The following is a 17,143-nucleotide window of genomic DNA, read 5'->3' as shown; positions in this document are numbered from 1 at the left end:
AATTTGTCCACTAGCTATATGCGAATGTCACATTTGGCCAAATGTTTTAGTTAATGATATCCCATCAATAGATGAAAACTTTGTGAAAGACTGTAGATTAGTTAAAGCAAAAGCCTTGTGTCTGCAGCTAAACATATTGTAATAAAGACTCTGGGCTGAAGCTGTTTGGCTTCCTTCCCTTGATCAAAGTCTGATTTCCTTCCTTCATTGGATTTCTTGTATTCGCTCTGTCTCATATTTTCATTCTGTGTCTGACTGAGAAGCAGTAAAGCCCCGATTCCCCCCATAACCCCAAAAATGACCCCCAGGTAGACATGTTCATACTGGGCAGAAGAATAGGGGTCTCTTCTGAAATGAAGTCATTATATTACACCGCCACCTGCCAAGCACCTGTTACACACACACACACACACACTTTGTGTTGTCCGGTCTATGATGCACTGTAAGCTTGTGTTTAAGCTGCTCTCAGCTGTCGTTGGCTTTGTGTCTCCATCACCATGGTGACAGGGGCTTTCACTCGCACTATAGAGCTCCATTCAGAGGGTAACAGCAACTGTCCCAGCTTCTGCCAGTTGTTGCCACACAGTTATAGAAGGTGGATGTTATTATCCATTTGTTTATTACAGGCACAGTCGATGTGTGTGTGTGTGTACAGGGATTTTTTTAATCAAATATAAGATTGACCTTTGCACCTTTAAGTGATGGCATCATATACTGTATGTTTTCAAATATTTCACATTTAAAACTGGCTGAGATCATAATGTCGTGTGATGCTAGGTGAAGACAGAGGGAAGCGTGCATGTGCTTGTGAGAGTTCAGCCATGAGAAGAATGAGTCATGCTGCATACTTCTGAGCTGACTTGCAGATGTTTCAGGGTTGGATCTCATGTCTGCTGTAAGAGTAATTCAAATGGAATGTGGTTTTCAGGAAATTTTGAGGAACAAATGCACACACACACACACACACACACACACACACACACACACACACACACACACACACACACACACACACACACATCTTACCTGTTGAGACACTGACTGTCCCAGGCATCTCATTATAGTCTCGACTGACATGATGTGATGATTTTATTGGTGTGTGTGTAGCGGATATGACACTTTGATTAATAGTGAAATGGTAAATGGGTTAGGGTTAAAATATTAACTCAATAATGGCTAACTAACACATCTGGCCTCCATTCCCCTCACATCTGCCTCAAGAGGATTTCTAAGTGAGATCTTATGTTGTGTGATGTGTGTAACAGTTGATTCCTCACCACTTCATTCTTTTCTCATCTTCTTCCTGTTTTGTCCCAACCCGCAGGACTATAATAGACTAGTTGGATAAAATTACTTTTTTTATGTCAATTAAACATTTAAAGTGGAGAATATTATTTGTTTATGCTCTTTGTGTACCGTACATTCTTTAATTAAGAATGTTTTACTGCAAATTTCATATAAAACATTAAACATAAAATACTTATGCCTTTATGTTTTTATGTTTTTTTTGCACTTTGAGCTGCATTTTATGTATACAAGGTGCTATATAAATAAAATGCAGCATTGTTATTATTGTCCTAGTCCAGGTACTTTCAAAGGTCCTTGAAGTGTTTTCAGTCAGAAATAACATTTCCTCCTGCTCTTCTTGTCTCCTTCCAGTCACATCGTCACAGTGCTGTGAGCATCTGCAAAAGGAGAAGGAGGAGGTGCGCGTCAGCTTGGAGGAGGCCTTGGACAGGCTGGATGAGGAGCACAAGGAGGAGCTGGTGCAGCTGGAGGACAGGTGAGGCCTTCACCTCCTCTGATGTGCTCACAGCTGGACACTCACATACATGACACTTTTATAAATATAACTCCTGTTGTTTGGAATAGATTCCACTGTTCTCTGGATTTCATTTGTGTCTTTATGTTTCTCTGTGTGTCAGATTAAGGAGTTTTTACCAAACAGAGTGGGACAAAGTCCACCAGACGTACCAGGAGGAGGCTGACAAATGTCGCATGTTGATGGAACAGCAGGTCAGAGCGCACACACACACACACACACACACACACACACACACACACACACACACACACATTTCAATCAATGTTAGTCACTCCTTATCTATCTATCATACAGTAACAAGTTGTTGCCTGTTAGTCTCATAAAATGTTCTTCAGCCTTCATCTCTCCCATAAAACTATGTTTTATTATGAAATAATGACAGAGTTGAGAACTGCAGGTGTCAAAGGCAGCACTCCCTCACACAATGCAACATGACGTGTAATACTTGGAGTTATATTAATGGATGGATCTACTGCTGAGCAGCTAACATGTCTATAGAACTGTGTTTGTATTTGCATTTGTCTTGTTAGATATGTGTTCAGTGTATGTTTGTCTGGTAATCTCTGAATCTTTAACATTACTATCTAAGGTTATGGCAACACGCACACCAAAGATGCTGCAGACTGACGCAAAATGTCTCTGCTGGTTCTTTGATACATTGGTGTCATTTCCTCTGCGGAGTATACAAAACCTCCTGCACAAACATTGTCTTTTTGAAAAGCAAACTACCGTCTATTGTGATCGCAAAAGAAAAAATGGCAGCCAGCAGAACTACATCATACACCTCGCCTTACAATTGACAGACGTGCAGACGTTCCTCTGTTTGGTTGTCCATGAAAGGATTCAGGTCTCCCGTTTACACGCAGTTTCAAGTGTCACACAGCAAACAGCTGATCCACCCGCCTTCACTGAGGGGGGTACTATCTGCATGTAGAGCCGTTGATGCAGCTTTAGAGACATCACCATCATCATCCCACTCTCCTCAGACTCAACTGTGATTGGTTCACAGGAAAGGTGTGACTCACAAGTTTAGAAACACCACGCAGCTGCTCATAAAAACAATCTGTGCCAGAGAGTTATGACTGTGCTAGCTCCATACACTGTACAAGAACACTGTTGTTCTTTTAAATGTAATCAACTGAATAGTTGATTGCATTTAGACATTTAAAAGAACAACAGTGTTTTTATAGAGTTGATAAAACTTACAAATCCGATGGATTTCTTCAATGATTATTTATCTGTGTTAAAAGGAGATTTTGTTGTCGTTAGCTGAAGAATTTCAATCTAATATTGCATCCCATGATGCATTGCGATCAGAGGCTTTTGCTGATGCCTTGACTGTGTAAATAATCCCCTGCAGTGACTGCACACTTGGATGATATTGTAAGACTTGCTCCCAGGACGTAGTGAGCAATCAATGCATATGTAGTTGTTCCGTTTTTATACATTTTATTTGTGTACTTGAGATGCAAATGAACAGGAAGTGACATCGTAAGGAAAGAAGCCTCGTCAATTGGAGCGAGTAATTAATTTATTCGGAGTTGCGCTGTTCGGAGATGCAGACCCTGAGCGCACGGACCAACAGCTGATTTTGATTTCTGTAAAGTGATGGAGAATGAGGAGCAGACTGTTTTCTTACTCACCAAGAGGGAATTGATCCCAGCTGAGGATTGTAAGTGGTAAGCATATTTATGTTCAGTATATTTGAAATAAATATATATATATATATATATATATATATATATATATATACTGACATGTTTATATTTGGACAGAGAGTGAGTTTTATCAAGGTATCAGATGTTATCCAAATGATGTCATGATAATTTCAATGAAGGGGTTGTCCTCATATCCTGTGTCAGATGTAAACATGATATATATGATCTGATATTTCAAACCTTCAACATTTCTAATGATTTATATTTGTTTTACAGTGAATAATAAGCAATTTGATGCAAGCAGAAGGTCCTTGTATGGATGAAGAGTTGTGTACAGAGCAGGCAGGACATCAGTGTGTCCCCTGGTGTGTGAGGAGTGAGCTGTGGCTCTGTCTCACTGTAGACAGGATCTGCTTTCAGGCATGGCAAAGCTAACTTTTTGTATAAAAACGGATGGGAAAACAACAGGACCTTTCTGTAAAAAAGTGGCAATATTTTTTTGATGTGTGTTGGTTAGAATGTTGTGGTTTTTTTCCCTGGTTCCTAAGACTTGGGAGAACATTTTTCTGAAGTCCAAAGCTTTGGTTCTTATTCTCTGTATGGTATGAATAAATTTCTGTGAAATTACATTTCCGTTTAGTTTTTTATTTGGTCTTTATGGTTATATAACTATTTATACATTCACATGGCATCCCTGCAGCATACATATTCTAAAAGCCTTGTTTGTCCATTTTTTATTCCAGGCAAACGAAAAATCTGAAAAAATGGCTTAGACCTCAGAGGGTTACACGTTTAAAATGCTTATTTAACGCCGCCCCACAGACACTTTCAACCTTCTGTCTAATCTAAAGATTTAATCCAACAGTCTGCACTGTGGCTGTAACAGAAGTTGTAACACCGCCCTGGTCTGTGTCCTTCAGGTGGAGGAGCTGAGGAGCCGACAGGAAGCAGAGAGGAAGAACCAGGAAGTGAGTCGGAGCCAAAAGATGGCGTCTCTCAAATTGCAGTATGAGACCGCCACACAAGGTGTGTGTGTGGGACAGATACAAACAACACCTTTCACAGCTCAACATCTTAAAGTCTTTTAACTGAGCACTTTACATACTGAGCTGTCTAAAGTGACAGTCAACTGATTCAAATATTTAATCGCGATTAATCGCAGGATTTTCCATAGTTAATTGCAAATTTATCATAATTTTATTATTTTGTATTTAACATTCTTATCAACATAGAATTAGACAAATATGCTTGCTTTGTGCAAATGTATGTATATTAACATATGTCATGTATGCATATTTATTGTCAAAATTAAGACAAATATTTGTCCTCCGAGGTTCTGCTTTTAAGGATGTCATCATACCACAAATGTAGTAGTTAATACCAATACCAGGGAAATTCCACAGTTCACCATACCCAATTTGATACCAAATTAAATGAATGATTGTATTTTTATTTAAATATCTGCTTTGATTAAAAACAGATCTTAGTATTAGTCATTTTATGTATTAAAAGTTACTCAGAGCTAGTGGTAGGAAATTTATCAGGTCATAATTCCCTCTCTATAAACTACTGCAGCTGCAAGCATTAATTGCTCGGATATTTTGAATAAATATTTCATCACTTCATCAATAAATAAAATCATCACTCATTAGTCATTTTGCTTGATCACTTGATGCAAATGTGTTTGTGTATATGTTTGTGCATGTCAGCGCTGAAGAGGATCCAGCAGACAGACCTGGAGAACCTGAATGCATCACTGAAGGAGACTGAGACATCTCTCACTGTAAGACATGTTCATACATTAATATATATATATATATATATTTAAATATAAATATATATAAATAAATATGTCTACTATTAAACCTGAAGTTTCATGGGGAGGTATATAATGTCAATGACATTTGTTGGGTGGTGTGTTTAAAGTTAAGTTAAAAAATGTTTGCGTCGTCATTTTAAACTTTTTTTTGTCAGCGTTCCTGAACAGAAACATGATATTAATAAACATAATAAACATAATAGTTCACCCAAAAACCATATAAACTGTGCACGCCGCTCTTCTTAACACCATTTCATAGAAAACCTTTTATGGGACCATACAGCACCAAGGGAGGTGAGCGATATATAGTTTATATTGTATTTGGGTGAATTATTCCTTTAATAACACAGTAAGTATTAATAGTTTGGACTATGCACTGAATGTAGGTATCTGAGCAGAGGATCTCTTACAGTGCAGGGCGGTTAGAGGTTTAGTGTTTTGCTCACAAAACAATCAAACCAGAGAGTTTTCCAGTTTGGTTAGAAAAAATGGAGCCTTGATACCCAAAAGAAAATATTTATGCACTTTGTTTCAGGAAAAATTTCATAAAATGCCAAATACTTCTGTAGGTGCGCTGCCAGCCATACTCCTTTCAATTTAACAATTGAGTAAAATTCTGTGGTCAAATTGTAATGTTGGATGCAAAAACAAATATATGATGAAACGCATAAAAAAGAGGACAGATTTCAGAAAATCAGTTCTAAAAGATATTATGTGTCACATCATGTAGCATGTCTAGAGTCTTACCGGCAAAACACATATTTGCAGTAAAGTGTTTTAGTCCGGCACTGTGTTTCCTCTCAGGTCCACAACAAAGAAGCAGCTGTTTCTGACTTTCTGTGTCTGTCTAACTAAATAAAAACCAAAGCTCAGTCTTCACAATAGATCTTCTGTCTCTGTCCACCTATATCATTCTTTCCAGGAGAAGATATCTGAGCTGTCAGCAGAAAAGGAGGCTCTGAATGAGAAGCTAAAAACAGAGGAGGAGCGGAGGAAGCAGATACTCTCTGACAAGAATCTGGTAAAGATTGTGTTGGAAAAATATTCTTAATAACACCACGAAGTCAGGATCCAAATCAGATAAGAGTTTTAATCTATATTCTTGCAAGAAGGACCGAGTTATACATACAAAGGATGATCAAACTCTCACACACAGGTTGTAAGGCTGTCATGTTGCTCAGAGGAGTAAATGTCCCTGCTTCAGTATTTATACCTAATTCAAAGGGCTGGAAGTCAAGAAGAGCTTCCATGTCAGTCTTCCTTTTGTTCACACAAGATGGGGGTTTACAGTAAAGACAGATGTGCTGATCAATCAACTGAGGAATGTTCTTTGATTGATCCATAGTTCAGCTGCACTTCACACTCCTGTCCCCTGCTGTGCTAAACACTCAGTATCTCTAGTTTTCCCATCAGATTGTTACACCTGTAATAACACCGTTCTGATTGTAGAGATAGTGTAGCTTGATAGAGACAGTGTTGTCCCCCTGCTGGCTTGTAATAGTCACACATTCTGAGCCTCATGCACTGACACTGATCTCTAACCACTAGTGCACAGTATTATTGTCTTATTGTCTTGGTCTTTGCTTTCTCCACAGAACGCGTTCAAGTTTCATGTATGTTTGTTTATGCAGAAGGACTCCCACACAGTGTACCTGGAGCAGGAGCTGGATAGTCTTAAGGTGGTGCTGGAGCTCAAGAACAACCAGTTGCACCAGAAGGAGAAGAAGCTCATGGAGATGGACAAGCTGGTGGGCAATCAGTCTTTCTCTATCACATGTTATCAAAGGGTACCCAAGCATCCTGGATAACCTGGAACAAGTGTGTCACTATGATGCATCCAGGAGACGCAGCCTATTTCCCCCAAATGTAATCTTGTAAAACGTATTCAAGCATACAGTTGATTGAAGGTAATGTTTTCAGAGCAGGGTTAGGTTTAGGTATTAGGGTTAATTATAACAAAAAACACTATTCAAACGTAACAAAGGAGTGTATGGGATTTATTGTGGTATCGAATCAATATCAAGTATTGTGAAATTTCACTGGTATTGGTATCAGCTACTCAATTCCTGGTATTGTGACATCCGTACTGGAAATTCTGGTGTTGTCCTGGAAAATGATTTCAACATTCTCCTATTTTCAGTTAGCTGTGAATGAACTACAAGGCTATCTCTCAGAGCTTCCAACAGATAACAATACCATCTGAAAGGTCTCACTTATGTTCAGGATCATTTTAGGAGTTCTGCACTGTTAAGGTAAAATGGACTATATCATCACATGAATGTAATGTAGCGGTAGTTCACAGTGGGTGTGATTAGCCTTGTTAAAGATTCCACTTAATATTATAGTGAAGGGGTCAGCGTATGTTACACTGATTAGAGTCAGTGGCAGTGAATAATTCTGGCAAACTTGTCTCTTACTTTGAATCCTACATTTAGGTATGTAGAGTTGAGTCTAGATTTGTCAAAAGGCAAAATTGTTGGCTACTATTTGTGTTTTTGGTGTTCAGGCTATTCATTCTATTTCATAGACGTTGTAGCCAGAGACTGCATGTCTTTTGAAGTCTTCCACAGAGAGAAACATGGTGTGATCCCTGTCTACTACCAGCTCGATTATCACTGAAAATCAGTGGCGGTTCAAGACCAATATCACTCGGGGGGCCTGGCTGGGGTCAAGTGTGTTGTCAGAGGGGCACATTCAACCCTAGGTACATTCAACCCGGGACAAAAGAGACGAAGCAGTGTTCAAGCCTTCAATGTTTTTAGTTAAGTATAAATAATCAAGCACAACAAAAACAATACCATGATTGGTATGTTCCTTACAGCATCTCTCCAGTAATCAATCATGGCATGCATGTTTTTACTTAAGCTCCCATGGTAACGAGTGAAACCGTTCATACTAGTGATGGGAGGATCGGCTCTTTTCAAAGATTTGGCTCTTAAGGCTCCCAAATGGCTCTTCATTTAGTATCACTAGGAGCCATCTATGTTAGCCTAATTTAGCAATTATAAATGGTTTATGTTGGTAAGCATTTTTTCATTCAGTGTTTTCATAAAAGCCTTATTTTTATGCATTTTATTTTGTTAAAAAAAAGTCTTTAGTGCAGTGCTTCTTTTTCGGTTTTCGCTCATTTCTTCACTTTCTCCCGACCTGTTGCATTTAAACCCCCCGTCTCTCTGTCGCTCTGCGTGTACCTGGCCTGTACCACTAAACTCGCTGTCTTTGGAGCGTCTGTCCCACTTCCCTCTTTCACATAATGGTATGATCCTAGTCTGTCCTCGCATGTGATTGACATCATGGTGTGCCCATCAAAATAAAGTCCTGTACTGTATGACCATAAGAGGAGTGACTGTAACATTGATTGGTGTGTGTGTGTGTGTGTCACAGTTGGAGACTAATGTGAAACTGGAGGAGTGTCTGAATAAGGTCCAACAGGAGAACGAGGACTACAGGGCCAGGATGGACAAACACGCTGCTCTCTCCAAGTACGGTACTGTGTGTGTGTGTGTGTGTGTGTGTGTGTCAGATTGTGACTCATCTCTCTGCAGAGGCGTCAGGCTACAGCATTATTGTTCAGTCTATCTGCCTCTCTGTTATTCAGTGACTCTGTCCCTCTCTGCTTCATGACTCCATTAGACCTGTAACAGATGGCGAGTGTTCTGAGGTTTTTATCCTCTGAGGTAGTGACTACAAACAGGTTCAAACGTTTTCTCACATTTGCCTTTCTCTTTATCTGTAAAACAGATTCCACAATAGCTCATCCCATCATCAGCCACATAAAATAAGTGTCTTTATTGTGAGGCCCTGAATTTAAATAGCTTAACACTAACAATAATCTTAGATGAATAAAATATCTGAATCACAAGCATGTGTATCAGCGTCCCTATTGTTTTGCGATTATTGTATAACCGGACCAGTTGACCAGCATTAACATTTTTGATAGAGGAAGTATGATTTGTTGGATGGTTGACCTGTTAGGTCTTGTTTGAGAGTTTTTCTTTTGACAGAGTAAAGTTGACCAATGGGAAGCAGTCATTAAAGATAATAAAATCCAAGTTTAGTTCTTTTTATCTCAATGAACCTTGACTGTGAAGCAACAGTGTGTCTCCCTTCAGCCCACTGCAGCTCTCTGTCTCCCCCTGCAGGCAGCTTTCCAGCGAACAGGCCAAACTCCAGCAGACGCTGCAGAAAGAGTCCAAAGTCAACAAGCGTCTGTCCATGGAGAACGAGGAGCTGCTATGGAAGCTGCACAATGGTGACCTGTTGGGGAGTCCCCGCCGCCTCTCACCCACCTCGCCCTTCAGCTCACCACGGAACTCTGCCTCGTTCCCCACTGCACCCTTATCGCCCAGATAACCTCTCCTCCCACCTCCTGCTTCTCCTCATAACCTCTACAAGCCTCGCAAAGTTGGAGCTGTTCCAAATACAGAGAAAGACCTCAGTCCTAGAAATGTTGATGGATATTAATGATAAACTCATGCATTTGGAATAAATTGCATTAAAGACGCTTATTTTGAAAGCGAAAAGACATTGCAGTGCACTTAAGTCTGAGAGTGGGACTGGCCTTTCTCTCTACCAAATGCCTGGTTCTCCAACAAACTTTTCTTCTTTTTCTGAAGAAAACAAAAATATGAGGCACACCTCAGGGTCTGTACATGGCGCATCACTCTTGTTATACCTATCCTTACCTGTTTTTACTGATATGTTGTACAGTTTAAGTTCTGCTCATCCTATTCTTTCATACCGCTCTTTCTAAAGAGGTGGATGATGGCTTTGTGTCGTTTGCAGCTTTGTGGGAAAAGACTCAAAGTTGTTTGGGTTTGGCAAATCATAACATAATGGGTACTTCTTGGTGGATTAGCATGAAATCTTTGCCTTTTCCCTTCTTTTAAACAGGACCTTTTTTCCCCAAAGAGCGAAGCTCAATCACTGATCTGCTTTGGACCTCTGGAAGAAGTGGACAAACTTGATGTCCTTCTGTGGGCAAACAGGCACACATATTCAGTTTGTTCATCTGAGGAACTGACCTGAATTACTGACATGAACCTTTGATCCAATGGATGTCTGCTCCTCTGTTTAACCTCTACCTTAAACTATTATGTGGAATGTAATCAACTTTGGATGTTTGATCTGAGCAGCCCGGCTCAGAGGCACTAAAACATCATTGCGGAGCCAAATATGCAGAAGAAGAGTTGACCAGGACAGTGTTCACTGTCCGTCCGCCCCCCCCCCCCCCCCCCCCCCCCTTACTTTCTCCTTTAAGCATCTCATTAACAAACAAAAACAAGGCAAAGCTGAGCCAGTGGCTGGTCAGTCAATTTCAGTCTTTGTTTCAGGTCACATGTAAAACCACCAGAAATCTCCCAGACTCTTAATTAACTCACTGATAACTGGTCTCTGTTTTACTGAATCAAAAGAAATGTCACTTTGTTTGTCTGGTATTTGTCCTGAAAAACCTCAGATGTACCCAAATTGCCTCAGTTGACCATGTTTTTTGATTTAGTTTTTTTTGTTTTTTGTATTTTGGACATGAAATAAATACAATATGACATGAGATTAAAGCAACATTGTTTTATTTGAATATTAAAATAAACATGGCCTATTGGCCATGAGTAGCATCGATGGCGTCACATGCTGCTTTGCTGGGGTTGAGTTGTCCAGGTCACTGGGTGATGACCGGTGGTGGACGCTCGAGGTCGGCGGCTCGTACCATCATGACAACGGATTTGATTGAGTACCACCAACCATGCCATGTGTACCACACCACCCCGTCATCGGTCATCGCTTGGTACGGCCCGTTGTAGTAGTGACCGTTAAGGTTGCCTGAATCACACCTGCGATGTGGAAAGAGAAAAGAAGTGTCCTGCAGTAACTACACTATATATAAACTTGGGTGTGTGTACTGCCAATATTGAACTTTTCCCCCTTGTTTTTCTTCTGTTCATTTGCAAATGTTGTTCTTCACAGCATAACTGAAGTGCCCCAGTGGGTCTGAAGTCTATTACCTGCTGAACCACCAGCCTGACTTGCTGTGTCTGAGACACCTGGCGTCGTTTTCCGCGTCGCCGTCATTCAGTTGGTCATAGGTGCTGAACTTGACCCCGCTTGACCCCAAGCTTGGACTGGGGAGGCTGTGGACGTCAGCCAGGGCGTCCCCTGCATTCCCAGTGTAGTCTCCCACATGTAACTGGTATTGGTCCTTTGAGTGAACAGTGGAGTAAAAGCGAAGAATTTTGGAAAAGCACTTTGGTATTTTTACATTTTACACTAGTATTTCATTCCTGCGTCACTTTTAATTTGGAAATAGAAAACATTATATTTATCAAAAGTAAGGACTGCAAGAAATGTTGCATATTTTATATTCACATCTATGATACTGTGGATTGATGAGCTGATGAGGTTTTGTTGTGAATAGAGCAGAATGATTATAAATGACATCACAGTAGTCTAACGAGGGTAGGAAAGATGGAGTGAAGAGAATATAGATACGTTGAGGGAAAATGGGATGGATAGAGATAAGAAAAAGAAAAAAAAGCGTTCCTGTGAATCAAAATGAAGGACAATGAAGGGGAAGAGATTCAGCGCAGCTGGCAGGCCTGGAACCAGACGTCCTTGCAGTTGTTTCCATAGCAAAGGACATAAAAAACAAAGAACATAGTCTAAATAAAAGCCCTACTGTTATGGGAAATGAAGAGAGGGTGACGTTAAAGACAGACGGACGGAGTGAGAGGGTTACAAGTTGTTTACAGTGAATTACAGACAGACATATAATTACATACGATTTATTGATTTAATCCAGTCTGGAGAATTGAAATCATTTTCAAAAAATATATTAAATTCCACAAAAGAGAAAGAGATTATACACTTTTTGCAAATTTAAACTTGATTCCTTCAAACTCCTGTTCAGCTTTTTGTTGCTTAAGAAAACCCTCACCCATGAGACTAATTGACCCTTTTCTTTTCTTTTACTTATTTATATATTTTATTTTTGCAGTGTCTGTTGTACCTTTTCATCATCCACTTTGAAGTTCTTGTACTCTGCATAGCGCTGATTACCCTCAAAGTCCTCCATGTCGATCCGCAGGTCGTAGTTTCCTAGAAGACACTGAGTTACACAGGCAGCGATCCTATACTGTCTAACACATTATGCAAACACACACATACAGATACACACACCTCTGGAGGTGAGATCGTGTAGAAGTGTATTGCCCAGCCAAAATTCTCCATCAGGGGAGTAGAGGTCTCCAAATCCATGCTTGTACTCCACCCACGCTCTGCACACACAACCGATTTATGCATTATTTTGCAATGACACATTTATTGACACATGCAGAGTTGAACTCTTATTTTTGTGTGTATAGAAATTAGACACACACCTGTCAAAGCTCTCTTTGCCATCTCTCCTCCTCTGGAAGACAGTCCATCCTCCTCCATTGTTCATGTCACAGTAGACGCTCAGTGAGGTGGGAGAGCCGTCTGGACGAATCACATACAGCCCACTGGCCACGTTACCATCTGCAAACACCTCGGAGCAGTCTGAACACACGGTAAAATATTCAAAGTAGGTAGATAAATAATTGGTTTATATGCAATACAGGCAAACAGAAACACATATTTACTTTACATCTTTGAAAGAATCTTAGCCTAATGCTAACTGCTGATTGGATGCTTGGTAAAAGTTGGTTAGCAGAACTTTAAAGTAGTGCATTAATTCATTAATAAATGGATGACACTTGGAAGCATAAGAACTCCACACCCAGAGCTGATTGCAGAACATGATTAGCTAAAAGTCTCTGTAGAACCAGGGGAAAGTGCAGACTTTGTGATTATTCTCTGATGGTTTGACACTATAAGTAACCCCTTTTACATTACAACTAGTCAGTACATTAAACTAGTTTAGTAAAACAGCTGGACATATGGTAAAGCTGGTAAGTAACTAGTATGTAACTAACATGGTGTGTAGGTAGCGAGGCAGCTAGGACAGCCAACACATAGGTTGAAACAATGTAGGAAGTTTTGAAGTGAAGGCAGATACAGTATAAACAAATGTATGTATCTGGCATGGAAACCTCTCTCTACCTCCATGGAGGTTCTCAGGGCCCAGATGTGAGTTGGGTATGCGCTCCAGCTGCAGGGCCTGGCTGTTGTGGAGCTCCTGGATGTAGCGATGCTGGTCGTTGATCACGTTCTTCAGACCTTGGATCTGTTCTTCCAGAAGGACCACCTTCTCTTCACACGGCATAGGGGCCTGGAAAGAGCAAGAAAGACAAGATGAGTAACTGGTCCATTAGGGTTACCCTGGACTCTAAGGGTAGTAGGATGCAAACACTAAGAATCAGTCAACAAGTTTGTTGTACTTGATTATGGATATAAACAGCAAACATAATGCCAAGAATAAATGTTGTATTTTTGATATATACGGTTGGATTCTTAGAGCTTTTATGCAACTCTCTACAATCTTGAGTTGGTCAGGAATTATAAATTTGGGTTTCTTGACATGTTTCGAATATTCAATTTTATTAGGAACCACGCTCAAAGTTGCATCAGAGTAGAGCTTCAAAATATGTTTTCATCTGTAATCTTCAGGCTCAAGAGACACTGTATAAGCAGCCTCAAGATCAAGATCAGACCTGAATGATCACCAGCATCACTGATCACTGGAGATATACAGTCCTGCCATGTCTGGTTTGTCTTCAGCTATCGTTTTAATGTTAAAAAAATGACATTAAAAATATTAGTAGCAGCATGTCTTCCCAGAATCAATATTTTTTTTTGTGCTGGATAATCCACACAATTTACTATGAGCAGTTTCGCACAGGAACTACTTATTTGCCAAACGAATAGTCCCTATTAATACTGTCCATAGTGAGGTCTGTGGATTATCCAGTGACAGTTTCAGAAAACAACTGCTGTTTTGTAAATGACCACCACAAAAGAAATCCCAATCAACTCTTTTGTGTTGAAGTAAGGCAGAAATCTCAGAGAAAAATATCTCAAAAGCTGCATGGAATACAGAATGATTAGAATAGTATAAAATAGTATTTTGTATGGTATAGTGAAAATGAGCTGTAGTTTCTTACCGCCAAAGAGGCAGCCATGTGAAGAAGAAAGGCCACCGATGTCCTCAGCATTCCCATAATCAGTGATCTGATGGTGACTGATGGTGACTTTGGCAATCAAAGTGCCAAACTCTCTCGTCTCACTTTGTCTATGCAGTCTCACAGACTCCCTCTCTTCTATCCTCTGTCCTGTTTGGCTGTTTGATGTTGCTCTCTCCTCTTTCTCACCATGACTCTGTATGGCTGGAGATTATTAGACTGCACATGGGCTAACACTTTTTAAAATAGCCTCCATCTAGTGCTTGGAGTAAATAGTCATTGCCTCCTATGAATACCCAATTCCTCATTCTGAAGCTACAAACTGCCACAGGGTCTACTGTAATTTCACTTGGCTATAGTGTCACTTATTAAATGTTAGGGTCGTCACAGAATGTTGTAATTATGGGTGTATGTCACAATTTGAGATCTCGATTTTTCCCTGTCTGTAATCCCATACAACACAAATGACTCTATTAACAATAGAGTAATAATTATCTGTTTGTACAATATAAAGTTGTGATAGTCAATGATTAAATCAATAGATACATGAATTAATCCTAAAATAAATAAACATGCTAAATTATAAACACAAATAAATAATTAAATGCATAAATACATTAACAATTAAATAAATGTTTGTAAACGCAATAATAATTGTATGAATAAACTTGTATTTATTTTTGTACGTATACTCTTAATTTCTGTATGTTAATGAGGTAGGTGGTACTACCCTCACTGTAAGGCAAAATTGGAGCTAAATCAATCCTGTGATCAATTCTGCTTCAGTTAAATTAGTACCACCTACCTCGCTAACATACAGACGAGCAATGCAGAAATTAATTAATTAATTAAAATGTAGATATTAAATATTTATTTCTATTTATTATTGCCTGCTTACCAGCATTTATTTAGGAGGACTAAAAACAACTTATTCAGCAACAAATAAATGAAAAGATAAATACAAACTGTAATAAATACATAAACAGTTAACTAAACAGACGTTTCTGTATTTCTACATATCCTATTTTAATTGCCAACATGTATTCATTTATTGGTGTAAGTATGCATTATATGTATTTTAATCAACCAACCAATCAATCAATCAATCATCAATTAATTCATTAAATGAAATTTCCAAGTAGTTATTTCAGCATGTCATTTTTTGTCCTCCATACTTTGTAACACGCGTGTCTGATCTCACAGTCACGCTAAGCAAAATACAGCAGATCAGGAGAGCAAAGCGGATTTTAGCTAAGTTAACCATGAAACAAAGCACTCGGATGGATATAATAGTGAGCTAGCTGCATTATAATGTAAAAAGAAAATAGCCTACATCACGTATTTGTCTTTCAAGAAATCTCTAATGCCGCATTTCAACTGCACTCAACTCTCAAATCGAACAGCAGCAAAACTTGGAAAATATCGACTCCGGTGGGACTCGAACCCACAACCTTTGAATCACTTCACAAGTGTATGCCTAGAAGTCCAATGCGCTATCCATTGCGCCACGGAGCCACCTGTTGATGCTAAGCGTCCAACAGTAATTAAACCTGGATATAAGAAAGAGCCGAATAGACTATTCTCTAAAATTTGGTTATTTTGTTTACTCATAGATGGAGGGCATCAGTCTTGTACACGCCACGGTGATGTGGTCTTTCTGTTTCTATCCTTAGAAGCTACACGATGGGTCGTCATTCATAGCACTGCACACATCCCTGTTAAGACGTTCCTGTTTGGCTGTGTATGTCTTCAAATTTAAAGGGTGCAAGTGTGAGAAGCAATTGAACTGTCACATTTAATCTGAATTATTGCCTAAATCATATATTATGAATTACCCCAATATGTAGCAAGAGCTAGAAATGTGCTTGTACGGTTTCAAAACTGTCAATAAAAAGTCATGAATTACCACAATATGTAGTATCTTTTCATTGTAGAGGTTGCACATTGAACAGCCACTCATAACACTCTCTAATTTGACTTCATCAAATAGAATGGCTACAGTTAATCTTGCCGCATTTGAACACTAACTAGCTGTTAGCTTGTTTTCCTCACGTCCATTTCTCTTCGTATGTATTGATTGCTTAAACTGAAAAGCCGATCACAGTGATTGTTTTCAAATACGTTTTGATAAGCTGAATAAAAATATCTGCAAACATTATTTTGTATTTGAGCTTTCCTTCTTTACAACATTTTCAGAGTTTCAAATTGGTGACTGTTTCCCGGTGTATTTAGCAGGACGAGGTTGTTTATTTCTCAAAATAAAAGCCCCCTACAGTAACCGTATCCAAACAGAAAACTAGGAATGGATTTTGTTTTTCAAAATCAAAGTGCTTATAGTTAAACTCGTTAGGGCTTTAAACTCAGCTGATAAATTATCCTTATTCCATCAAAGATAATGTATATATTCTACCTATTCCTGCATTTGACTTGCACCAAAATCAAATCAAATTCAAATCAAATGTATTTATATAGCACAATATCACAAATGACACATTTGTCTCAGTGGGCTTTACAGACTGTACAGGATATGACACCCTCTGTCCTTAGACCCTAGCACTGAACAAGAAACCTAAACCTTCCTAAAAGAAACCCCATAATTAAAGGGGTAAAAATGTTAGAAACTTCAGGGAGAGACTGAGGAGGGATCCCTCTCCCAGAATGCACAGACTGTAATAGATGTTGTGTGTACAGGATAAACAACATAGTACATTTGTACAACATCCATGTGACAGAAATGATGTTGTGA

At 39.2% G+C, this 17,143-nt stretch overlaps 2 protein-coding genes, 1 long non-coding RNA gene and 1 other non-coding gene across 15 annotated transcripts in view; 2 read left to right on the top strand and 2 right to left on the bottom strand.

Moving 5' to 3' along the window:
• Positions 1-10,855, top strand: part of LOC115006846 (microtubule-associated tumor suppressor 1 homolog) — a 72,245-nt gene extending 61,390 nt beyond the window's left edge. For 4 of the 12 annotated variants that reach the window (XM_029429423.1, XM_029429432.1, XM_029429458.1 and 1 more), the window contains 8 exons: positions 1,660-1,783; positions 1,926-2,016; positions 4,404-4,509; positions 5,193-5,266; positions 6,225-6,323; positions 6,934-7,050; positions 8,687-8,789; positions 9,445-10,855. In XM_029429423.1, coding sequence (XP_029285283.1) covers positions 1,660-1,783; positions 1,926-2,016; positions 4,404-4,509; positions 5,193-5,266; positions 6,225-6,323; positions 6,934-7,050; positions 8,687-8,789; positions 9,445-9,791 — 1,061 coding nt within the window. In that variant the 3' untranslated portion in view covers positions 9,792-10,855. The other 8 variants (XM_029429450.1, XM_029429442.1, XR_003832128.1 and 5 more) reach the window with 7 other exon arrangements.
• On the top strand, positions 2,456-4,112 carry LOC115006898 (uncharacterized). Its single transcript, XR_003832132.1, has 2 exons — positions 2,456-3,504; positions 3,760-4,112. It is a non-coding gene; the product is annotated as an uncharacterized LOC115006898 (long non-coding RNA).
• LOC115006890 (fibrinogen-like protein 1) lies at positions 10,856-14,595 on the bottom strand. Its single transcript, XM_029429506.1, has 7 exons — positions 14,380-14,595; positions 13,379-13,547; positions 12,676-12,835; positions 12,476-12,573; positions 12,306-12,394; positions 11,305-11,498; positions 10,856-11,133 (listed from the first exon to the last, which is right to left on the bottom strand). The coding sequence occupies exons 1-7, from the start codon at positions 14,434-14,436 to the stop codon at positions 10,962-10,964; spliced, it is 939 nt and encodes a 312-aa protein (XP_029285366.1). The 5' UTR covers positions 14,437-14,595; the 3' UTR covers positions 10,856-10,961.
• A 1,225-nt stretch (positions 14,596-15,820) lies between these two features.
• Positions 15,821-15,912, bottom strand: trnar-ucu (transfer RNA arginine (anticodon UCU)). Its single transcript is given in 2 exon segments — positions 15,821-15,856; positions 15,876-15,912. It is a non-coding gene; the product is annotated as a tRNA-Arg (tRNA).
• Positions 15,913-17,143: the final 1,231 nt, after the last annotated feature.

The sequence above is a fragment of the Cottoperca gobio genome, chromosome 1 (genome assembly GCF_900634415.1).
Source record: "Cottoperca gobio chromosome 1, fCotGob3.1, whole genome shotgun sequence".
NCBI lineage: Eukaryota > Metazoa > Chordata > Actinopteri > Perciformes > Bovichtidae > Cottoperca > Cottoperca gobio.
This window is presented reverse-complemented; position numbering and strand designations above follow the sequence as displayed.